The 26,167-nt window shown below is 45.5% G+C and overlaps 1 protein-coding gene across 1 annotated transcript; it reads left to right on the forward strand.

Moving 5' to 3' along the window:
- The first annotated feature begins 7,324 nt into the window (after positions 1-7,324).
- Positions 7,325-26,167, forward strand: cdh31 (cadherin 31). Its single transcript, XM_068568237.1, has 25 exons — positions 7,325-7,714; positions 9,331-9,445; positions 12,353-12,441; positions 12,536-12,772; positions 13,575-13,715; positions 13,975-14,130; positions 14,218-14,362; positions 14,868-15,040; positions 15,265-15,393; positions 15,623-15,808; positions 15,976-16,170; positions 16,364-16,504; positions 16,798-16,953; positions 17,041-17,185; positions 17,685-17,857; positions 18,086-18,214; positions 18,443-18,628; positions 18,795-19,039; positions 19,440-19,582; positions 19,667-19,758; positions 19,901-20,033; positions 23,728-23,946; positions 24,139-24,269; positions 24,502-24,645; positions 25,231-26,167. The coding sequence occupies exons 1-25, from the start codon at positions 7,664-7,666 to the stop codon at positions 25,447-25,449; spliced, it is 3,873 nt and encodes a 1,290-aa protein (XP_068424338.1). The 5' UTR covers positions 7,325-7,663; the 3' UTR covers positions 25,450-26,167.

Here is a 26,167-nt window from a genome sequence, read left to right on the forward strand (position 1 = left end):
ATCATGATTGGGCCTGTCCTCCAACACACACACACACACACACACACACACACTTACTCACACATACACTGATATAATTTAAACTCTTTTTTCCATGGTGGTTTCAGTTGTTTGTGTGTGCAAAGTGCACGCATTGTGATCATGTGAGCGCGGACATGCGGGGCGCTCGTCAGAAAGGGAAGGGCTTCGCTGACATAAAGAGTTGATGGGAGCTAAAAGCTCCTAAATGGCCTGATGATGGGCTTTCAACAGGAAGTCCAGTGTGACTGGGTGATGGAAGTGCTTTTGTGCCGCAGTCAGCTGCAGACATGCAGAGAAACACTGTAGGCCTGCTCCTGTGCAGCAGCACTGTGACCTGAAAGAGGCTTTAGAGCGGTGAAGGTCTGCCCTTTGGCTTTCATTTCACAGGTTCAGAATTGCGCAATCATTTCCAATGGGTTGTGTGAAAAACAATTGTGATTGTGTGGTTATTTGTGGACGTCACTGTTTATGGTCCCCCTGGAGTCTTTATTCGTCTTCTTGTAATCTAAATCTTATCCATGGAGACACAAAACAAGGCTACAACATAATGTCCATGTTGTCAAAGTGAGAAACAAAATAGTCCCTCAGATGTGACTCAGCTGGATTGAACGAGTGACACTCTTCAAGTACTGTACTTTGTCAGTGCTGTTGTTTAAATCCACCCGTGCTCCACTGCTTGTCAACAGATACTAGATTATCCTCAACACTGAGCAGACAGTTAATGATTGACATGATAACCCTCCGGCAGCCAGCACCAACGGCCCAGAGACACACAGACAATCTGCTGAGCGGTTAACACAAAAAGTCAAAAGAGGAACAATCATCTGAGTCGAATAAGTCTAATTTGAAATAAAGTGAATAGTTAATGAATAGTAACTGACCACCAGATGGTTGAAAGCTAAAACAGTAGTTATGCCTCACGTGGATCTGGACTCCTTTTGCTTGAAGTGTTTTGTTGGGGAAGATCAAACATGAAAGCAAAGCAAACATTCCATGTTCTCTGCTAATCTGATGTCTGGCCAGTTACTCATTGATCCTGTAGCTTTACAACAAGAAGAGTCTCTGGGAGGCCGTGCTCCTGCACAGGCTGCGAGCAAAAAAACAACATGCCGACGTTCCACGGATATAATGACAGCGTAACTAGCTTGTGATGCTAGCTAGCAGAGCAGTCAGACGCTGTAGGAAGAGGCGAGGAAACGTAGAAAACCAATCAATAAATAAAAGCAGAGCTTTACTTTTGTTGAGGGTGCACTGTCGCTTAGCATGTTCCCATGCTAGCATTAGCTTGTTAGCACTAGAAACAAAACTGCTGAGGCAGAAGATGGTGCTTGATAAAAACTCTGAATATCACCAAATGGTTTACAAGTCATACAAGGGAGGAAGGTCCGTGTTCTTCCTCCTGTAATTCATGCCGGCACGGCGACGTGCGCGCAGCGACAACGACATGCCGACGTTTAACAGATGTAATGCGAGTGTGCTCGTGATGCTAGCTAGCAGAGGTTATGGAAGGAGTCAGACGCTGTAGGAAGAGGCGAGGAAACGTAGAAAACAAATCAATAAATAAAAGCAGAGCTTTACTTTGTGCGGCCTCTTTTGTTGAGGATGCACCGTAGCTTAGCATGCTACCATTAGCTTGTTAGCACTAGAAACAAAACACTGCTGAGGCAGATGATGGTGCTTGGTTAAAACTCTTAATATCACCAAAGTGTTTACAAGTCATACAAGTCATAAACTTTTAAAAGTGCCTCGTACATAAACAACATTAGCTTGCGTGCTACTTCTCTGGCGCCATCGCTCACACTCCCAACCATCTGCTTTCTCCACTAATTAACCATATTCCAGTTCATCTGCCGTCTGGGAGCTTGTTTTACATTCCTGTGTGATAGTGGAGGGACAGCATAGCTGGGTTCTGTGTGCGTGAGAAAGTGAGGGAGATAAAGTGATCTGGTCAGAATAAACTTGGTCTCTGAGTTGACTCACACGGTCAAGGTCAGTGGTTATTATTCAACTTGAATAAGACCGCTAGTTTTGATTATTGAACTGTTAAAGCGGCGATAAAATCAAGAAGGCGTGCAGAGGATACAAACAGACGGAGAGCAGGGGAAGTTTGAAAAAAGTCAAGACAAGTTACTTCTTTCAGCTTTAATTATTTGAGGAAGTATGCAGGGGGTTAATATTGTGACAGTATGCCAACAATAAAGATAAAACTGTAGAATTTAAAGGCCAGAAAGCTTTCCATGCCTATCTTAAACTGTCAGTAGAAAAACACTTCCATGAGGGATTATGGTCAGAAGATATCCATTTTTTTTTCTATGCACATTATGGATTATAATTGTATGCATTGAGCCACTGCAGCATTCACAATAATGTTCCAACAGTAAACTCAGACTCTTTAGATGTGTTACAGAAACATTATGAGTAAGACATTGTGACTTCTGAGTGAGATACTTATTCACACAAGAGACCAACATTAAAATCGACATCACATGCTACCGACGCATCTGACGGCTTTATGAAATATTCATCCGTTCATCCTTTTGGGCAGCACCGTGACGCTGCGTGGTTAAAGCTGTAAAGCGGTGAACGTTTACATGTGGTGAGCGTTATGAAACGGCGGCTGTTTAGGCAACAAAACCACACACACACATCAGCAGTAAAATTCACTTCGCCGGTAAAGTCCTGTGTTTGTTTGACCGTCCACCGTCCCGCCATTAGCCGACTGCTCGCTCTTACATCTGAACTCGGTTGCTCTGGTTCTAATATTGATTCGGGGTTTGTTTACATTAGAGTTTCTTGTAAGCCCGGTGATCTCATATATATTCTTAAGGTTGCCTGGTGCGTCTCTATCCGCTGAGGGACACTTAACAACAGATAAAATCCAAAAATAACTTTAATTGAGCATTAAAAGGCGGTCAGGACTCTTTAGTACTCGTAATAGTCATGGTATTTGTACGTATTTTCCACGACTGCGTTTGAATCCATGTTGTGATCAATCAGCCTTAATGCCTCTTGATAAATGAACTGGATGAACACCTGTGGTGAACGCTCAGGTCAGGAATGTCCATGGATGTTGTTGACGCCTACGTTCCTGTCAGAGACACTCAAAGTCATCTGGCTTCAGATGAACCTGCAAGGCAAGAGAGCGATGTTACAGCAGCTCCAGCCTGTATTATAACACATTATGATCATATAATAACAATACTTCATACATATGTTATCAATAATAATCTAGATATTGGATTTTTGCGTAAAAACTGCAAACATGGGAAATATGCACAGTTGATTTCTCGCCTCACAAATGATTAAAAATGATGAAACTGTATGCAAACAAATGTAATAAATAACTTGAACCAGGAAGTCTACTTTCAGACTACGGGAACAAAAACTTAAGTTGGCCCCCAGGTCTGTCTAGCTAACAGCACCAGTTCATCAGAGCTAGGCTAACGTTAGCATTTAACAACTTCTAGCCAATCAAAGGCAGAGTAGGGGTGACTTTACTAAGTAACACTCACGGTCCCAGAGAGGCAGTGGCTAATGAGAGAAATATTTTTTGAATATTTTTTGGAAAGACAAACCAAAAACATGTCCTAGCCAGCTAAGCTCCGCCTACAAAAATTCACCATCATGTTTAACCAATATAAGGGCCAGAAAAGTCTGTAGTTCATATATATACTCCCCTGCTTTCCCTTGTCCCTTGCCATATTGTCTTTGTATTCCTGTGTGTTAGCATCGCCTCCGAGCTGTCGCTAAGTGTCAGTCTTCTCCCTTGTTTTGTGACTTTGTCCAGTCAAACACTTGTTTATGTTTCCTCACCGTGACTCCTGTCGCGTTCCTCTGCCTCACCACACCCGGTCGTGACAGAAACCCTTGATGGTATTGAGATAAGTACACTTATGTACGTACATACCCGCATTGCTAACGAACCCCACTAGCAAGCCCCCGTTTTGCGTACAGCCCTGGTTATAAATGAGTGTCCACTTGATCTGAAGTGTGCCATAAGAACTTATGTGTATCACTCTTCAAACTCAACAACTTGACGCTGCTTGTTGCCTTCCTCACACTCCTGCCCCATTCCTTCACTGCCTCCTCCTTTAGTTCCTCCTCTTTTCTCCCTCTCTCCCTTTCCATCCCACATCGACCCTTTTATACTGCTAAGTGGTTGGCCACTGTAAACTGACCAGTCTTTCTTCTTCTGCCCCCACTTCCCTCCGTCCTTCTGTGGGAAGGATGGATGACCGATGAGAGGAAGAGCAAAAGATATCATCTCTTAATTGCTTTTTTGAAAAGAGCCCCATCTTTCATGTTCATTCACTCTGAAGCTGTATAGAGTTATGTTATGGACTTTATTATAATGGCTATGATGGAAGGGACACTTGAAAGGAATGTTTTACAATGAATTGTTTCTTACTGTAAAGGCCTTTCAACACCAGAGGCGTCACAAAGTAAAAACACAACATGCAGAATTCTCGCCTGTAAATTTTATTGTGAAAAAAGTAAAAACAGAACAAGTGGATTTTTGTCAAAAAAACAATTGTCTTGCTCCTTCTGTGTGAAAGCATTCACCACACAAACAATCCTTTCTACAGACATGATATGGAAATTAGCTTCATTTGAAGGATATATTCTGGAAGTCAAACATATTCATCAGCGAAAACAGGTTAAAAAGATAAAGATAGAGACTAAAGCCTCTTGTTACATATCATAACAACGTGAACCATCACAACACAAGTGCTTGTTCTCACAACTGACTGACCAGAACGTCATTATAAATCTCTTACAACATAACAGAAAGGATAATACAGAGAAAGACCCTTTCGGTTAAAGAGTAAAATCCTTTGTGTTTAATCAGTAAGAGGAGTTTTCACAGCGATTAATCAGCAATAGTTTCAAATTCACGTAGTTCAGTTCAGATTTTAGTAAGAAAAATGTCCCACAAATTACGATCGTCCTCGGCTTATCTCAATTTATTTTTAAACCAAATTTTATGTAATATAATGTCTGTTTATTTATAATATTTTATCACTCTGTGATACGGTAAAATATGAACATTTGCCAGTATGACATTGTGTGCTCTCAATGACAAACCAATAATAATAATAATACAAAAACATAAGGTTATGGTGCACTCTGCCTCCAACGCATAAGCTAACGGTTAGCTGCTAACAGCACCTGCTGTGGAGACTGCCTGACCCTGTGAGTAGATCAGGATTTACTGCTTAAATTGCTTTTATGTATCATCAATAATTCTCAGTAATAATATTTCATGCAGTGTAAACAATTCAAGCTAAACATAAAGTTAGCAAACACTAGGAAGGGCTTAGCTAGGATGTCCTGCTACAGGGCTAACCTAGCTAACATAGCATCAAGATCATACTCATCCACAGCCATTTAAAAACAGACTGATTAAACATACACCGACAGGAGTTACAGGAGTTACAGGAGTCAACGCTGAACTTATGTTGAGCTGAACTTGTGAGCGTAATTGGGGAATTGTTCCTTAGCTAGCATTAGCATTGCTACGAGGACGAGGGTACATTCAGGCTCGTCCCATCAACACTCAAACGTTTGATTTAAATATATTTTTAGTGGCATTCACGCCGTCTTTAAATACTTCAACACTGACAGGGCCTTTTGTTTCCTTCACTGCTGTTTTCTTATGATGCTAACAATATTAGCTAGTGTCCTTTAGCTCCTAGACGCCGCCTGGTACACCAGTATACTCCCTGTTTGAGGTTCGGCTGAACACTGTGTGCTACATGTGCCATAGCTACCTCCTAATATATTCACCTACTGCGCACTAGGCGGTCGTCCATGATGCGTTTGAGTGGAACATAGTATGTTGCTCATGTTGTATATTTTGCGACCCTGAACTTCAAAATGGAGTTCAGGGTTTGCCGGACTACACAATTCCTTTTAAACTCTGTGAGACTCTCTGATTTGGGGAGGAATAGTGAGTTTAACTGGGCTTTGGGCTCCTTTTAAGGACACATTGTCAATTCACCCTGAATACGTTCGGTCACAATGTATGTGTGAATGATGGCATGTAGTGCTAAAGTGCTTTGAGTGGTTGGAGGACTACTTTTATGTACGCTTTGCTGTTCACCTCTGTAGTGCAAACCTCTCTTGATAGCCTCTGAAGTTGTGGTCTGTAAGCCACACATTGTACTTTAAAAGCAAATTGTATGAGGAGGGCGTGTGGAGGGGGGTAAAAGTGTCTGTCACTAGTCCAGTAGATGCTGACTATCAGGTCCCAGTAAGAAAAAAATAGATGGATGGAAGAAGTGCTCTTTTCTTATGTTAATTGTTATGTTATTATGTTGTTATGTTATGTTAATCTTAATTGTTGGTGTTCCTCCCTCCAGAGATTGACTTGAATAAGCATATTCACAACATTTCTTCTCCCGGTTATACAGTGATTTTTTAATGCTGATTTACGATGTTTCAAACCATAATGCAGGAAATAGAGAAGTAAAAGAAAAAGTGTTGAATTTGAATTTCCTGACCACATTTCTCAGTGTGTGTGTGTGTGTGTTCTTGGGAGTGTCATGCCTAACAGTGGGTCTAAACTATTGTACTGTTAATACAGTAGCGTGTTTGTGTACCTAGAAAAGCACTATAAAAGTTTGAATTATTATTATACATATTAAACACATCAAATCTGTCTGGGTGTCTGTGGCGCACGCCGCTCTGAAACCTGTGTCGTCATGTTGTGTTCACAAAGCCCGAGGTTAAACTCGATGGAAATGGGGAACCTGAAACTGGTTTCCAGAGGCTGGTTTCATACCAGCTGGTTTCATACCCATGACAACAGTCCTCTACTGGGTACGCATATTAATTCCCACTCGGTAGTTTAGAATTGGATTCTTACGTCCCTGTATATGAAAATACTTTTTATAGTAGAATAAAAGTGCAGCTTTTATGCAGACAAGCATGTGTGTACCTCTATGTCTGTGTGTGTGTGTGTGTGTGTGTGTGTGTGTGTGTGTGTCAGAGAGAGAGAGAGAGAGACAGACAGAGGAAGAGAGAGATATTAGCTAGTTCTTCATTAGATTCGTAGTGGGGAAGTTTGCAGGATTACAGTGCACAAAGACATAGTAAAATCAATATAAATTATATATATATATATATATATATATGTATATGTATGTACATATATATATATATATATATATATATATATATATATATATATATATATATATATATATGGGGAGGGGGGGGGGGCGGCTCTCTCTCTCTCTCTCTCTCTCTCTCTCTCTCTCTCTCTCTCTCTCCCTCAGAGGAAGCATTAGTCGACATCAGGGTTCAGTCCTCTGACACGCGCGCGGCTCGTTGCTGGTGTGTCATACGGGGTTTATCTGCTACCTGTTCACGAGCACGGGAAGTAACAGAAACTCCTGGTATCTGTCTGTCTCCGCAGGTGTGTTCAGCCCGCGTGACCTTATCGGGAACACGGAAGTCGCGCACCTGTAAAATGACGTCACGAGCTGAAAGTACCTGCATCGACTCGTCCGGCTTGAACTCGAGTCAGTAACTGAATCTGCCTTCAGGAGGGAAGACAAAGAAAAGCCACGTCAGAGAAGTCGCAAAGGAATAACTGTTTTAGTGTTTTTAACTTCACGGAGAGGAGCTTCAGGGACCGATGGGGACCGCCTGGGTCGCGGTTTGGGGCTTTTTTCTCGTCGCTTTTCAGGTGAGATTTCCTCCCTTCCTTCAACTTAAAGTGAACCATCCACCCATTCCTGTCCTCCACTCGTGTTAGACTTAAAAATAAGTAGTCTGGGGCCGTTACTTTGTCTTACTTCTCTTCATATTATTAACGTTAAACACGTCTGTCAAAAAGTTTTAGCTAGTTTTTTTTTAATTTCCGTGACACTTTGCTGTATTTAATGTGAAGGTTTTTGTTAAATAAGCTCTGCTTCGACCGTAGGGCACAATATAAATGGCATATATTGGCCTAAACAGTGATGTATGACACCTAAACGTAATTTAAAAGCGCTTCGTCCGGGCCACCGGGGCCGCGCGACGCGGGACGCCATTAACGGCTCTCTCGTCGCGCGGCCTCGCCCAGGTTCCGGTGATGACGTAGTCCGCAGGTTGAGAGACCGACGAGCTTCAGTGGAGGAAAACATCAAATACGATCTTTCGCTGGGATTGTTTGCAAGAAAACAAACATTTATCGTAACAATTTCTTCCCAGAATTTGCTTTGATTTTACTGTGATCATTTAGTTTGTACGGACTGAACTTCTAGAGGTATTGATAGAACTAGAAGCAGCTTTAATGATTACCTGTTACTTAATTAAGCTAAATAATAATAATTTATATAAATATAGTTCAAGTTTTCAGATTTGCTGCTATATCTCAGTTTATATATTCTTTTAAATCTCTTTCACCTTTATTTCTGACTACTTTTGATGGGCATGTTTCACCTTTTTTGACATTATATTGTATATTCGGTGTAAATGTGTATTTGTCTTGTTTGGTGTTCATGTTTTATGTGCCTCTGGTGTTTTATTTATACATCTTGAATGAATTAGTTTAGTGTTATTATAAATGTATTCTCAGGCTGTCATTAAGAAAAAACTGCCCATGGACAGCAGATGAAGATTAGCCTCTGTGGCTAACTCTAGCTAACTCTGTTTTACTGCTCATCAGTGTGTATTGTCCCTGTAAAATAAACATTACAAAAACAATATAGACTAAACCAACTCAATGTGTCTTGGGGCCACAGCTGGTATTGTGAGCTCATAGGAGGGCAACACACAAAGTTTTTTTTTAATTTACTTTTACATTGATAACATATTTTCGCCATACTTCACAAAAAAGGCAACAAGCAGTTTTTATACATTTTGACATTAGCTTTTAAGATAATTTTGAGCCAAATAAAATTTAAAATGTGAATAGAATTTTGTTTTTCCTTTTCAGTATTTCAGTATATTAAATGGAATTTTGAAATTATTTTTAAAAAAAAAGAGTAAATTGCGGCCCAGAAATATGAGAATTTTGGCATTATGTAGCGGGCTGTTGGGAAGGAGAAGGGGGGCTGCGAATGTCCCGCGGGCCGCCAGTTTGAGACCCCTGGACTAAACTACTAGATACAAATAGAATATTGAGATTATGCAATTCAATAATAATAATCAGACCAATGCTGAGTGACGTGTTTTAATCGCTCGGACTGCCGTCCTAAAGTCTCCTCAACAAAATCTGACTGGAAAAAGTGATTTTGTCGTCTGCTGATTGCACTCTTTCATGCATCTGGATTATAGTTAATTAAAAATGCTGGTTTCTTTCTTTTTTCTTCCTCTCAGGCCACGACTTCAGTGACTCCCGAGGAGCCGACATGCGTCGCTGGATTCAAGTCGGACGTGTTGATTTTCAAGGTGCACAGGAAGCACCTGGTGACGGGCACCAGGCTGGGGAACGGTAGGTTCATCCAGGAGGCTCAGTGGCTCATGCACACCTGAAGGAAACGGCGTGGTTTCCATTTCCAATGCTCTGGATTGTGAAATATGGATTATTATTATCAAATTGCACATTTTGGGAAAAGAACACCTTTGCTTTGGAGGCGTCTCGACCAAAGTTAAAGCGATGGACTAAACTCCTACTGTGCGCCGATGCTCGTTTGGCCTTTTGACAGATTAGCTGCTCACATTGTTCTCACCCCCCGAAACAAGCTCAGGTCTCAGCTTGCACTCACTCCACACCTCCTGTAATGTTTTGTCCTGCAGGTAAGAACCTGCAGGACAAAACAATGTGCCCAAGCCTGTTTTACAGGCTTTGCTTTATCAAATAATCTGAGAACCAGAGCACACCACACAGCTGCAGTTCTGCATGTTTGTCAGGTCATGGAAATTTCCCCACCCTTTACTTTTTGTTCCTAGCTGTCTCTGTATAATAGCAGACCTCCCTCTTTGCTGTGGTCTTTGTCTGATTGACACCTCTTCTGCATGTCAAAGACGAGATATATAACGACAATGAACCAGGCTTCCCTTCTGCTTGAGTATATTTAAGAGATGAAGCACACGAGGGTCTTTCTGGTGAACAGCAGCACTGACAGGTAGCGTGTTCTGTGAGATGAGCTAATCCTTCGAAGAACAGAGGGTCCATGATGACGTACAATCTGTCAACTCATGGGACGACCGAGTCAGAGGCCGGTTTGTCTTGTGGTTGCTTGGTCGTAATGAGCTGTTTGATGTGGTGTTCTGGCAGTTCTGCACTCAACAAAGCTGCTCTGTTTGTTGGCTTACGCATAGCAATATCTTCCTGGACAAGTATGACGTCCTGATGGCATAATGAAGACTTCACGCTCGGTCACAGAGCTCCTCCTGCACACACTCCTGAGCCTCGTGAAGTTATTCTTTAAGTACAATGTCTTTCTGTGCTATAGTTATATTTGTCTCTAGTGTTAGACAATTGTTTGTAGACTAATCAACATAGAAAACTCAGTCAACCCAGAATTAAAAATCGACAAGTCTTGTTTTGTGGTCATAGCATTAATATGTTAATCAAGTATCTGGAAGACTTGTTGGGTCACAGTCCCAACAAGTCTTTGTACAGATAGAGTTTGAGTGTCTGAGGTGTCTGAATGGTTAATACTGACTACTGAAGGAGTTGTCGTTTGTATGTAGGGACACACAAATCCTTCTTTTTAACTCCCGATATCGATACCTGGGCGTTGGGTGTCAGCTGATACTCGTGTTTCATTAACAAGCTGTATGCCTCACTGTGTGGACATGACCAGGATTCTTCTGGTGTGTACATCACTCTCAGGCTTGACTTTTCTAACTTTGGAACAACTAAAGGTAACAAATGGATACACAACGATGCATTAACTAAATTTGTATTTATTCATAAAACAATCAACATGAATTCTAAAGTAAACCTTTTTAATGCAGCAACAAAATAATCCATAATTAAACAGGAATAGGCAGCAATATTTATTAAGTTGAGCAAACCCAACAAGTGAGGTTGAGCCAACTCAACAACTTTCCCATGAAGTCCGGGCCCTTTTTTTTTTTGTCACTGAAAGCCTCAGAGAGATCTTTCGTTTGTCTCTTTGATCTTCTCTGGTTTTGTCCGTCTCGGTAGAGACAAACATGGCGTGACCGCTCGACTATAAGCAACTCATTTATCACAGTAACCTTTTCAAAAAGACTGCTGCTATTCTCTTCTGGGTGTGACCCAAAATGAGTTTAGCACCAGAAGCAAATGGATTGAAGTAAAACGGTTTGAAGTTAATGGGCGTGTCACCCTGGAGAAAACCTCATGCCTCAAAGAATAATAATAATAAATGAATCCTTAATTATTCAATTTACTGCTGCAATGATACAAAATATATATCTTTTAGTCTAAATTGTGGCGACGAGATGTTAAATGTCATGTATGAATACTAAGATTAAGCGCCAATGCTTTGGAGCTCACTCTGCTAGGACTATGCTAGCAATGCTAATGTGGTTGCAGTTGCTAACATTTAGCCAAACAACCAAAGAAAGGTAGTGTGGGCGTGTAAGTAGGTGAAGGGTATGTTTTTCACGTGAGAGAAGTCAAACTAGTTATTCTGCTTTTGTAACAACAACCTGAGCTAAACACTTCAACCCTACAATGGTTGCTACACTCATCAAGCATGAGTCTCCTGTGTTGTTGTACCACTGCGATTAGAATCAGTGCCAAAAACACTTGATGGATTGGATTGAAAGCTAAGTTTGTACTCCTCGAGCAGAGCCGCTGAGGATGCTGCTGTCAGGACCTCATGTTTACACAATGAACAACTTAATCGATCCACATGAAAAGATGCATAAATAATGTGGAAGATGATGCAGCTTCAGTCTGTGTCCATGTCTGCCTGGAAGAGGTGGAAGATGTTTTACTGTCATACGCACACATAACAGTTATTCTATGCAATGAAAATATTATTGTCCTCCTAACACAGAATTACAAATAAAAAATAATGCATAAAAGATATAACAGTATTGCACAAAAACATGATAATAGTATTGCTATGATAAAATATAATAGTACTGCTATGATAAATATGATATTATTGGTATGATACATATGATAAAACATGATAATAGTATTGCTATGATAAAATATGATAGTACTGCTATGATAAATATGATATTATTGGTATGATACATATGATAAAACATGATAATGGTATTGTATATTGTGTCCAAATATGGCCATGACATGAAGTCACAGCAGCTGTTCACTGATGACACGACTGTAATGACTTTGTGTTTTTCTGTCTCAGTACTTCTTTGTTCTGAATACTTGTTTTCTTTGTTTTCTGTCTACGTCTTATGACTGTTTCCTCTTCCATAATTGCAGTGGGCTTCTCTGACTGCTCGGGCCGCACGCTCTTCCTCTTCAGCAGTAGTAACAGCCACTTCGCCGTGCAGGCGGACGGCGTGCTGAAGGTCAGTGGAGGTCAAAGGACTCGGTTGTAAAACTACAGTTGACGGTGCATCGTGCTCAGACTAATGGTCTTTTTGTTAATGTGCATCCCTCCAGGTAAAAAGACCCACTGACATTCGTTGGGTCCGTGAATTCAATGTCAGCTCCTGGGACCATCAAGGTCACGCCGTTAGCGTTCCTGTCCGAGTTGTGCACCACGAGCATCACAATGGGAACCACCACAACCATCAGCGCCGCCACCTTCACCACCACCAGCACCATCAGCACCAGCACCATCAGCACCACAACCATCAGCACAAGCACACTAAAGTGCAGCCTGCTAATAACACCAAGGTACTGCAGGGTTACAGACGCGTTTGATGGAAACTTGCAGATGCATGGTTCCAAAATAAAACATATTTTGATATATTTCATGTAAAATACGTTTTTTTCTAAGTGCCACATGCATGAAATTGTGCTTCATTGAGCGTTGGGAACAATTAGCATTGTGAGGCATGTTTGACAGTAAAAACTATGGAGCGCTGCCCCCCTGTGGTGGCCCAGGATCACTGCCCCCTGTGGCGGCCCAGGCTCACTGCTAACACTGCTAGCATACATCTACAGCAATGCTGTGGGATGTAAGTTGGAATTAAAAAAAAAAGTCTTCACTGTTTTGACAGTATAAGTTCCATTTTAAATTAATTGTGTATTTAAAAAAAACGAATGGACGTGAACGGCTGATTCCTGATGTTAAAATATGCAGTTTTTCTATGCGATACCTTATTTTATAAACAATCTAAATAAAGGCGTCTGCTCACTGGAGGTGAAATAGTATGTCAGTTCCATTTAATATCACAATATTAAATGTGTTTAAGTACAAATGTCAGAACGTAGCGCTTCCTGTAGGAACGAAGCGTTGTCACTCTCATCATTACTGTTTAATTACTATTTATTTTGTATTAGAAAGGTATTAATATGGAATGAACAGCATTAGTAGTTTAACAAGATGTGTATGGCGGACAAACTAAAATGTTACCTGTGAAAAACAACACACACACACACACACACACACACACACACACACACACACACACACACTAGTCCAAAGTCTGTTGTCTGTCTCTCTAACTGACAACACATGTGCATCTCCTTCCAGAAAGCATCCGATGGACCGGTGCCCATTCTGCATTTTCGCAAGACTCGTGGAGAGCTGAGGAGGAGCAAGAGGGACTGGGTGATTCCTGACCTGAAGGTTCCTGAGAATGACCGAGGACCCTACCCTCTGAAAGTATCTCAAGTGAGTGGAACTGTATTTTAAATATTTCTTACTGCAGAGGTTCCCACTGCAGACATCGAGCTCTGCTTTTTACTTTGTTTTCTTACAGTACGTTTAAAACCTGGCGTTGCATCATCTTGTGTGCATCTTTCTTGACTCTCGCTATAGTCAGCTATATAGAGATTATAAAAAAACAATGTTTTCAAGTGCACTGTGGCTGAAATGATGAAACGTGGCTATCAAGTGAGTGAGTGGTGTAACTCTGGTGTGTTTGGTCCAGATCCGCTCGAGTGAGGACAAAGTAAAGAAGATCCATTACAGCATCACTGGTCCAGGATCCACTGAGGAGCCGGTTGGGCTGTTCACCATGGACAGGAACACTGGGAATCTGTACCTCACCCAACCGCTGGACAGAGAAGCGAAGGACACGTACATGGTGAGCACACTCTGCTAGCTTGTTCCAGGACTCCTCAGGGTCAGACTGGGACTCTCATGGACTCATCTTTTAAATGTCTGTGTGCAGTTTCAAGCGTTCGCCGTGGCAGAAAGTGGAGGAACTTCAGAAGATCCAATGGACATCATCGTGAAAGTCATCGACCAGAATGACAACAAGCCAACGTTCACTCAGGACACCTTCCTGGGGGAAGTGGCTGAGGCCTCACCAAAAGGTACGCAGGCCGGAAACTGTTGTTAATGTTCAACGGTATTGTTTTGTTATCGGAAGACGACCAGATTTTAACTTCTACTAGTTGATCCGACTGTTTTGATTGGTTTGTGTGGTCCCTTACTACTGAACATAGACAAAAGAAGGCGTGGTTTGTCCCTCACAGGGACCCTTACAACTGAACATGGACAAAAGGAGTCGATTTCTTTTTATGTGACATGTAACTCCACACAATAATGTGGTTGGCTATAGATGGCAGTTTAAAAAAGAAAGTAATCTCCCCAGTTGAGGTTAAGCTGGTGGCTAAATCAAACCCATCGTGTCTAAATCCAGCTTTTTGTTTTATGTGCGTTCCTCGTTCCAGCTCGTTCACTACGTTTGCAGCATAACAATCGTTTTATCTCAACTACCTCGAGTTCATAATGGTTGGAAGCCAACATTCAAGTCCTCCCATGAAGACCACGTCCTTCCTTCTCACCTTGGAGTTTTCTTTCTCTTTCTCTCTTCAGGCTTCGAGGTGATCAGGGTCGAGGCCACAGATATTGACGAGCCGAATACCGCCAACTCTGATATCCGCTACCGCATCCTGAGCCAGGATCCGCTGTTTCCCTCCGACAATCTGTTCATCATCAACCCGGTCACCGGAGGCATCAGAGTCAACGCCGGCGGGCTGGACAGAGAGGTGAGCGTCTCAAAGCCTCCTTCACCCGCCTGTCGCTTCATGCTAGCTGAGCTGACACAGCGGTTTACGTAGGAAGTGGTTTCATATGTTAGGTTTGTATGGAACGACCGATGGAGCACTCACACAACCATGGTGCAGCCATTGCCAAGTGACTTCAGCAGGACATCAAACATGTTGAAGCCTTCCAGTTGAGTTAAAGTGTGTGTGTGTGTGTGTTCTCACAGAAATACCCAAAGTACACTCTGGTGGTGGAAGCGGCTGACTTGGAGGGAGAAGGGTTGACTGGGACAGCAACAGTCATCCTCACCGTCACGGACAGCAACGACAACGCTCCGGCGTTCACGCAGTCTTCTGTAAGTACGACGCCGTCCAGAGCTCAGATGAGCTTTGGAGTTTTTTTATGCTTCATCTTTGACCATATTTGAGCTGCTGGCTCGTGGAAAGTGAACTTCTAGTTCACTGCATAGCCAAAGAACTAAAATTCAAGCTGATGCAGATTATGACATTTACAATTACAAGCAACAGCAATCTTTGTTCTAATCCTCTGTTTCTCTTTAATCCCTCCTCACTATATTGCCCCAGTATGAGGCGTCAGTGGACGAAAACAAAGTGGACTCTCACATCCTGATGATGACGGTCACGGATGGCGACGAGGCGCTTTCCCCGGCGTGGAACGCCGTTTTCAAGATTGTGGACGGCGATCCCGGAGGACATTTCGCCGTCAGCACGGGAGCTATCAAACGGGAAGGAATCCTTTCAATTGTCAAGGTGGGGAATGAACCAATAACACTCAAATGAGCCACATGTAATTATGACATTGTGAGTTCATGAGACGGCGATCGCTGTTCTCAATCGAGGGGACTTACGAGTCGTAGGAGTTGCGAGACGTTTCTCTGATGTATTGTTTCTGCTGTGCTTCTCCCTTTGTCCACCAGGGTCTGGACTTTGAGACGAGCACCAAGCACACTCTGCTGATCGCGGTGACCAACGACGTGGAGTTCGCCACGCCCCTCCCCACTGCCACCGCCACCGTGGTGGTGCATGTGCTGGACGTCAACGAGGCGCCGATCTTCGACCCGGTGGAGAAGCTCGTGTCCAAGCGGGAGGTCCTCGCCGTGGACAGCGAAATGGTGCAGTACACAATGTTACCTGTGAAAAACAACACACACACACACACACACACACACACACACACACACACACACACACACACACACACACACACACACACACACACACACACACACACACACACACACACACACTAGTCCAAAGTCTGTTATCTGTCTCTCTAACTGACAACACATGTGCATCTCCTTCCAGAATGCATCCGATGGACCGGTGCCCATTCTGCATTTTCGCAAGACTCGTGGAGAGCTTAGGAGGAGCAAGAGGGACTGGGTGATTCCTGACCTGAAGGTTCCTGAGAATGACCGAGGACCCTACCCTCTGAAAGTATCTCAAGTGAGTGGAACTGTATTTTAAATATTTGTTACTGCAGACATCGAGCGCTGCTTTTTACTTTGTTTTAGACTTTCTCTTTAAACGTTTAAAACCTGGCGCTGCACCATCTTGTGTGCATCTTTCTCGACTCTAGATATAGTTACAATTATTCTTTAACTTGTAACCACAAGTTAGTTGCCTTTGTTTTCTTCTGACAAAGTTGCTAATAGTTGTTTTCAAGTGCACTGTGGCTGAAATGATGAAACGTGGCTATCAAGTGAGTGAGTGGTGCAACTCTGGTGTGTTTGGTCCAGATCCGCTCGAGTGAGGACAAAGTAAAGAAGATCCATTACAGCATCACTGGTCCAGGATCCACTGAGGAGCCGGTTGGGCTGTTCACCATGGACAGGAACACTGGGAATCTGTACCTCACCCAACCGCTGGACAGAGAAGCGAAGGACACGTACATGGTGAGCACCCTCTGCTAGCTTGTTCCAGGACTCCTCAGGGTCAGACTGGGACTCTCATGGACTCATCTTTTAAATGTCTGTGTGCAGTTTCAAGCGTTCGCCGTGGCAGAAGGTGGAGGAACTTCAGAAGATCCAATGGACATCATCGTGAAAGTCATCGACCAGAATGACAACAAGCCAACGTTCACTCAGGACACCTTCCTGGGGGAAGTGGCTGAGGCCTCACCAAAAGGTACGCAGGCCGGAAACTGTTGTTAATGTTCAACGGTATTGTTTTGTTATCGGAAGACGACCAGATTTTAACTTCTACTAGTTGATCCGACTGTTTTGATTGGTTTGTGTGGTCCCTTACAACTGAACATAGACAAAAGAAGGCGTGGTTTGTCCCTCACAGGGACCCTTACAACTGAACATGGACAAAAGGAGTCGATTTCTTTTTATGTGACATGTAACTCCACACAATAATGTGGTTGGCTATAGATGGCAGTTTAAAAAAGAAAGTAATCTCCCCAGTTGAGGTTAAGCTGGTGGCTAAATCAAACCCATCGTGTCTAAATCCAGCTTTTTGTTTTATGTGCGTTCCTCGTTCCAGCTCGTTCACTACGTTTGCAGCACAACAATCGTTTTATCTCAACTACCTCGAGTTCATAATGGTTGGAAGCCAACATTCAAGTCCTCCCATGAAGCCCACGTCCTTCCTTCTCACCTTGGAGTTTTCTCTCTCTCTTTAGGCTTCGAGGTGATCAGGGTCGAGGCCACAGATATTGACGAGCCGAATACCGCCAACTCTGATATCCGCTACCGCATCCTGAGCCAGGATCCGCTGTTTCCCTCCGACAATCTGTTCATCATCAACCCGGTCACCGGAGGCATCAGAGTCAACGCCGGCGGGCTGGACAGAGAGGTGAGCGTCTCAAAGCCTCCTTCACCCGCCTGTCGCTTCATGCTAGCTGAGCTGACACAGCGGTTTACGTAGGAAGTGGTTTCATATTTTAGGTTTGTATGGAACGACCGATGGAGCACTCACACAACCATGGTGCAGCCATTGCCAAGTGACTTCAGCAGGACATCAAACATGTTGAAGCCTTCCAGTTGAGTTAAAGTGTGTGTGTGTGTGTGTGTGTTCTCACAGAAATACCCAAAGTACACTCTGGTGGTGGAAGCGGCTGACATGGAGGGAGAAGGGTTGACCAAGGAAGCGAAAGTCATCCTCACCGTCACGGACAGCAACGACAACGCTCCGGCGTTCACGCAGTCTTCTGTAAGTACGACGCCGTCCAGAGCTCAGATGAGCTTTGGAGTTTTTTATGCTTCATCTTTGACCATATTTGAGCTGCTGGCTCGTGGAAAGTGAACTTCTAGTTCGCTGCATAGCCAAAGAACTAAAATTCAAGATGATGCAGATTGTGACATTTACAGTTACAAGCAACAGCAATCTTTGTTCTAATCCTCTGTTTCTCTTTAATCCCCCCTCACTATATTGCCCCAGTATGAGGCGTCAGTGGACGAAAACAAAGTGGACTCTCACATCCTGATGATGACGGTCACGGATGGCGACGAGCCGCTTTCCCCGGCGTGGAACGCCGTTTTCAAGATTGTGGACGGCGATCCCGGAGGACATTTCGCCGTCAGGACGGGAGTTAACAAACAGGAAGGAATCCTTTCTACCGTCAAGGTGGGGAATGAACCAATAACACTCAAATGAGCCACATGTAATTATGACATTGTGAGTTCATGAGACGGCGATCGCTGTTCTCAATCGAGGGAACTTACGAGTCGTAGGAGTTGCGAGACGTTTCTCTGATGTATTGTTTCTGCTGTCTTCTCTTTCCACCCACCAGGGTCTGGACTTTGAGAGGAGCACCAAGCACACTCTGCTGATCGCGGTGACCAACGACGTGGAGTTCGCCACGCCCCTCCCCACTGCCACCGCCACCGTGGTGGTGCATGTGCTGGACGTCAACGAGGCGCCGATCTTCGACCCGGTGGAGAAGATCGTGTCCAAGCGGGAGGACCTCGCCGTGGACAGCGACCTGCTGCAGTACACGGCTTCTGACCCCGATACGGCTCGCAAACAGAAAGTCATGTAAGGTCAAACTCTGACGGTTTCAACACGTTAGCGCCGTTGGAAAAACGGTGCAAAAGAACAAACAAGCTTTAGGTTTGAATCCTCTCGCCTCTGCCACGGTGTTACTGGGGAGGAAATGCTTAAATTCATCAAATCCGCTGTTAATTTGAAGATAAAACGATATGTCACTGGGAATAATAATTTAGGGATGGTGGCAGCATTTACTGACAGCACTTTACTCTAAATTTGGCTTAATTAGCATTTAGAGTCCAATCTGAAATATCTCAAGTTTAAATTGACCAATAAAACATCAAGTGAATGTTTTCATTGCGATCCCATCGATGGACGCCTCGTCACAGAATTTGTTGGTTCTGATCCGCTCCCTTGCGCATCGTTGATTTTCTTGATTCGTGTCCAGGTATCGAGTAATTCGAGACCCCGCTGGATGGCTGAACGTGGCCAAAGACACAGGGCTGATCAAAGTGAAGCATCCCATGGACAGAGAGTCGCTCTTCGTCAAGGACAACAAGTACACGGCCCTCATCGGCGCGTATGACAACGGTGGGTAGCAGGCGAGGCCTGAACGCGCTGCCTTAGCTTCCCAAGACTTGAGTTGTTCTGATGCAAGTGTGTGTGTGTCACCAGATGAAGTCCCAGCCACAGGAACCGGCACTCTAATAATCCAGCTGGAAGACGTCAATGACAACGCGCCCACCATTCAAGAACGTACAATCCAGGTGCGTCTCATTTGAGCTTTTAATGCAGATGCACTTCAAACGGGTTTGAATCTGAAAGAGCAGATGGTAGTTGAAGTATTTAACATATTGGCATGTATCTGTTGTGCAGTAACGTTGAGCCTTTCTCTCGTCATTCCCTCAGGTGTGTCGCAAAGAATCTGCTTCTCAGCTGCTCTCCGTCACGGATAAAGACGGACCGGGCTTTGCTGCTCCGTACAGTGTGTCGCTGCAGGGCCTGTCCAAGAGCAACTGGACCGCCCGGATGAACGAATCCAGTACGTACACTCAATAAAAGTTGTTTTATATGCGTAAAGCCACCAACTTGTCGCCATCCCATCAAAAAAGCCATCAGGAGAAACTTAAACGCACTGTTCATGTATAGCTTCAGGTGGCTCAAAGGGTTTTTACACCACATGTTCATTCACTCACTCCGTGGACTCACTACACCCGCGGAGAGGATCATCGGGGTCGGGTGCAATGCAGACCGGGCGGCAGACCAGGCAGAAGACCTGGGCGAGCCGATCACCGGCAGCATGGACTTGCTCTAGGGACGTGGAACGTCACCTCGCTAGCGGGGAAAGAGCCGGAGCTGGTGCAGGAGGTGGAGCGGTACCAGCTAGATATAGTTGGGGTCACCTCCACGCACAGCAAAGGCTCTGGAACCAAGCTCCTGGAGATGGGTTGGACTTTGTCCTTTTCTGGAGTTGCCCAGGGTGAGAGGCGCCGGGCGGGTGTGGGGATACTCACGAGCCCCTGGCTGAGCGCCGCTATGTTGGAGTTTTTTCCAGTGAACGAGAGGGTCGCCTCCCTGCGCCTCCGGGTTGCGGGGAGTAAGGCTCTGACTGTTGTTTGTGCTTATGCACCGAACAGCAGCTCGGAGTAGCCGGTCTTCTTGGAGTCGGTTGGAGGGGTCCTGGAGAGGGCGCCTCCTGCCGACTCTATAGTTCTCCTGGGAGACTTCAACGGTCACGTGGGTAATGACAGTGAAACTTGGCGGGGGGTGATTGGGAGGAACGGCTTGCCCGATCTGAACCCGAACGGTGTTCTGTTGTTGGACTTCTGTGCTAGCCACGGTTTGGCCATCACAAACACCATGTTCGAGCATAAGGTGGTTCATAAGTGTACCTGGTACCAGAACACCTTAGGCCAAAGATCAATGATCGACTTTGTAATCGTATCATCTGATCTGCGGCCATATGTCTTGGACACTCGGGTGAAGAGAGGAGCAGAGCTGTCAACTGATCACCACCTGGTGGTGAGTTGGATCAGATGGCGGGGGAGACGGCTGGAAAGACCTGGCAAGCCCAAACGTGTTGTGAGGGTGAACTGGGAACGTCTGGCTGAGGATCCTGTCCGGAAGGTCTTCAACTCCCTCCTCCGGAAGAACTTTTCACGCATCTTGAGGGAGGTTGGGGACATGGAATCCGAGTGGACCTTGTTCAAAGCCTCTATTGTGGAAGCTGCTGCCAGGAGTTGTGGTCGGAAGGTCGTCGGTGCCTGTCGCGGCGGTAACCCGAGAACCCGGTGGTGGACACCGAGGGTGAGGGAAGCCGTCAAGCTGAAGAAGGAGGCCTTTCGGGCCTGGTTGGCCCAGGGGTCTCCTGAAGCAGCTGATGGGTACCGGCAGGCCAAGAGGGCTGCAGCTGCGGCGGTAGCGGATGCTAAAACTCGGTCATGGGAAGAGTTCGGGGAGGCCATGGAGAAGGACTTTCGGTTGTCCTCAAAGAGGTTCTGGCAAACCATCCGGCGGATCAGAAAGGGAAAGCAGGGCCTACCCCAGGCTGTTCTCAGCGGGGGAGGGGAACTGCTGACTCGGACTGGGGACATCGTCGGACGGTGGAAAGAGCAGTTTGAGGAACTCCTGAACCCGGCCAACATGTTCCCTGGGGAGGGGGCAGCGCCTAAAGACCTTGGGGTGGGTGCACCCATATCCCTGGCAGAGGTCACTAAGGTAGTTAAAGAGCTTCTTGGTGGCAAGGCGCCGGGGGTGGATGAAATCCGCCCTGAGATGCTGAAAGCGCTGGACATTGCTGGGCTGTCTTGGCTGACACGCCTTTTCAGTGTCGCATGGGGGTCGGGAACAGTGCCCATGGACTGGCAGACCGGGGTGGTGGTTCCCATCTTCAAGAAGGGGGACCGGAGAGTGTGCTCGAACTATCGTGGTTTCACACTACTCAGCCTCCCGGGAAAAGCTTATGCCAGGGTGCTGGAAAGGAGACTCCGACCGCTTGTCGAACCTCGGATTCAAGAGGAGCAGTGCGGATTCCGTCCCGGTCGTGGAACAGTGGACCAGCTCTTTACCCTTGCGGGACTACTGGAGGAGTCTTGGGAGTTTGCCCAACCAGTCTACACGTGCATTGTGGACTTGGAGAAGGCTTTCGACCGGGTCCCTCGGGGGTTCAGTGGGGGGTGCTGCAAGAGTACGGGGTGCCGGATCCGTTGGCACGGGCTATCCGGTCTCTATACGCCTGCAGTAGGAGTTGTGTCCGTATCCTCGGTATTAAGTCAGACACGTTCCCGGTGGGTGTTGGCCTCCGCCAGGGCTGCCCTTTCTCACCGGTCCCGTTTGTGACTTTCATGGACAGGATTTCTAGGCGCAGCCGGGGGGCGGAGGAAATCCGGTTCGGGGGCCTCGGGATCGCCTCTCTGCTGTTTGCAGATGATGTGGTCCTGTTTGCTTCCTCGGACCGTGACCTCCAGCAATCGCTGGGGCGTTTTGCAGCCCAGTGTGAAGCGGCAGGGATGAGGGTTAGCGCCTCCAAATCCGAGGCCATGGTTCTCTGCCGGAAACCGGTGGATTGCTGCCTTCAGGTGGGGACAACATGCCTGCCCCAAGCGAAGGAGTTCAAGTACCTCTGGGTCTTGTTCACGAGTGAGGGTAAGGTGGAGCGGGAGATTGACAGGCGGATCGGTGCGGCTGCAGCAGTAAAACAGGCGCTGTACCGGTCCGTCTTGGTGAAGAGGGAGCTGAGTCGGAAGGCGAAGCTCTCTATTTACTGGTCGGTCTACGTTCCAACCCTCACCTATGGTCACGAACTCTGGGTCGTGACCGAAAGAACAAGGTCGCGGATACAAGCGGCCGAAATGAGCTTCCTCCGTAGGGTGGCCGGGCTCAGCCTTAGAGATAGGGTAAGGAGCTCGGACATCAGGAGGGAGCTTGGAGTCGAGCCGCTGCTCCTTCGTATCGAAAGGAGTCAGCTGAGGTGGTTCGGGCATCTAATCCGGATGCCTCCTGGACGCCTCCCATTAGAGGTTTTCCAGGCACGTCCAACTGGGAAGAGGCCCTGGGGAAGACCCAGGACACGCTGGAGGGATTACATCTCCCGGCTGGCCTGGGAACGTCTCGGGGTCCCCCAGAACGAGCTGGAAAATGTTGCGGGTGAGAGGGAAGCCTGGGTCGGTCTGCTGGGTGTGCTGCCACCGCGACCCGACCCCGGATAAGCGGCGGAAAATGGATGGCTGGATGGATGGATGTTCATTCACTGCATATACACCGATGATGCACCCATTTACACTCACATATACACTGATGATGCACCCATTTACACTCGCATATACACTGATGATGCACCCATTTACACTCACATATACACTGATGATGCACCCATTTACACCCACATATACACTGATGATGCACCCGTTTACACCCACAGATACTCTGATGATGCACCCATTTACACTTGCATATACACCAATGATGCACCCATTTACACTCACATATACACTGATGATGCACCCGTTTACACCCACAGATACTCTGATGCACCACATTTTTAACTGTTTAGAAGCTGAAAGTTGTCCTCAGATTGTCCAGAGAGGTTTCAGTTGAGGTCCAAGTTTGGAAATGGGAATAATTTGTGGAAAAGAGACCCCGAATGCAATGCATTTCCAAATATTTTTTTAATATAATAAATTAGACAAAATGACAAATCAAACTGCTTTAAAGTAGATTTTCTTTCTGTGTTTCAGAAACGGGCATCCTCCTGAACTTGGCCGTGGAGCTGGAGCGCGGCGATTACACTGTGGTGCTGCGGGTCGCAGACAACCAGGGCCTGGAGCAGGACAGCACCGTGCAGGCCACCGTCTGCGACTGCACCGGGGAGGAGGTCATCTGCAAAGACCGCTTGGTGGCCGGCTCCGGGCTGCCGCTCATCCTGGGGATACTGGGAGGCATCCTGCTGCTGCTCAGTACGTCTGCTTTAGGGAATTTACCTTTTTTCCTGAGTTACCTGGATGAACACAGTGTTTTTGTGCTCAAATGATAGTACCATAGTTTTGTTGTTATGGTTTGTGTGTAGTGCTTTGGCTCTGCTGCAGAAGGTTTTGACTTGCGGTGCATTGTGGGGGTTTTGTATTAAACTTTGTGCTCCATGTCTTCAGTGCTGGTGTTGCTGCTGCTGCTCTTTGCAAGAAAGAAGAAGGGCGACCAGAAGGTACCGCTGCTGCAAGACGACGACGTCAGAGACAACATCTACCACTACGACGAAGAGGGAGGCGGAGAGGACGACCAGGTAGGTTGAGACCGGCGGGTTTGGCCTGATCGCTTCATGACGAGGCTCAGGCGCACACCTCAAATGTTTCTGCATTATCTTCATCGTAAGCAGCGTTTCAATGGTTTAGGTAGTCGAGATGGAGCTAATTGCAATGTAGTGATATTACTCTGAAATGTGGTGGAGTAGAGTTATAATGTAGCAATGCAGCGGCGCAGTGTCTTAGTGTAAACTTCTCCTGGCGTGCCCTCAGGACTACGATCTGGGCGTTCTCCACCGCGGTCTGGACAACCGGCCCGAAGTGTTTAGAAACGACGTGGTGCCCAACTTCATGCCGGCTCCTCTGTACCGGCCCCGCCCCGCCAACCCGGACGAGATCGGCAACTTCATCGATGATGTGAGTCAAACATTTAACCCGTTGAACTGTGGAACCAATGTTGGCTCCAGACCTCCTTTTCCCTGTGTTTGAGTCGTCGTAGGAACCTCAAATTAATTCCAATACTTGTGTTTATTGCATGTATTTGTTCAACGAAGTCTTGGGGAAAAAATGTATATCTGCAAAAAAAATCACTTTTAAAAAGATATTTTGATTGTAACTATGAACATCCAGCATGATATCAGCCAGATTCCCACAAAAAAGCCTCCTGGAGCGTCAATAAGACAACTTTATGGAAAGATTAGGACCTAAAGAATCAGAATCTGCAACAAAATTACAATAGAACAAAGAATTGGTCCGTTAGGAAGGAGTTTCAGTCAAAAAATTGTGTCGTTTGGTTCAAAATTGGAAAAATTTGTCTGAATGAGGCATGCTGGAACTTAAAATTGGGGGTTTCCAAAATGTTAAAAGCTCGTACAAACATCCATCATTTGACCTGGCATGCTTGTTGCATCCTCCCCCCTCCCGACTTCTGATTCTACTGTGTATATAAAATGTTGGAGATCTGTTTAACGGAGACGTGTCTGTCCTCTGCGCCGCTCTCAGAACATGAAGGCGGCCGACAACGACCCGACGGCGCCCCCCTACGACTCCCTGCTGGTGTTCGACTACGAGGGCGGCGCCTCGGACGCCGGCAGCCTCTCCTCCCTGAACTCGACGAGCAGCGGCGACCAGGACTACAACTGCCTCAACGACTGGGGCCCCCGCTTCAAGAAGCTGTCCGACATGTACGGAGGAGGAGAAGACGACGACGACATGCTGTAAATGTACCAAAGGGAAAAGTGATGTGGATACACATATGAATGTGTGAATGTTAGATTGATGTAAGCATGAACTGATGGATGGATGACTGCTGCATCCCAGGGAAATTACACTGCAGCCAGACATCAGGAGGCCAACTGATGTTTTTTTCTGTGTGAGGGTTGAGGTTTTGTTGCCTGTCGGCCGTTATCAGCCACTCGTCACAAGCCAAAGGAGGAATTTGTTTGTTTTTTTTATATACATGAGTTATGTCCGCCTGTTTTAGATCCTTGTTTTGTTCGAGGCGTAAGACTAACTTTGCGTTTTGACTTGAGGTTGATTCATGGATTTTGTGCAGATGTTTCAGCCTGTTGTAGCCTGCTGGGCGACACTGGACACACACACAGATGCTTGCAGTTGCACTGGTAACGTTTTGCGTATTTTTGGCAATGTATGGTACTTAACTTTTTTAGTTTTTTAATGGAGATTGTACTACTGCTTCAGATAGATTTAATTGTTTTTGAGTAATGAAATGTCTGATGTTAAAGAGGGAAATCGGCCTCTGAGGACGGGGTCTATGAGACTAACGAATGCTTCTTAAGATGCTTGATTGGTGTCTGTTCAGTTCACATTTTTATCACTTTGTAATGTCAAAACCTTTTGCCTTTACCTCCAGTGGTACTTATTGCAAATGCTTTTGTTAATTTAGATTTTTTTTTATAAAGTTATCTTAATACAATAA

The sequence above is a fragment of the Clinocottus analis genome, unplaced genomic scaffold (genome assembly GCF_023055335.1).
Source record: "Clinocottus analis isolate CAN_PGR_092001 unplaced genomic scaffold, fCliAna1.0.p SCAF_8, whole genome shotgun sequence".
Classification (NCBI taxonomy): Eukaryota; Metazoa; Chordata; class Actinopteri; order Perciformes; family Cottidae; genus Clinocottus; species Clinocottus analis.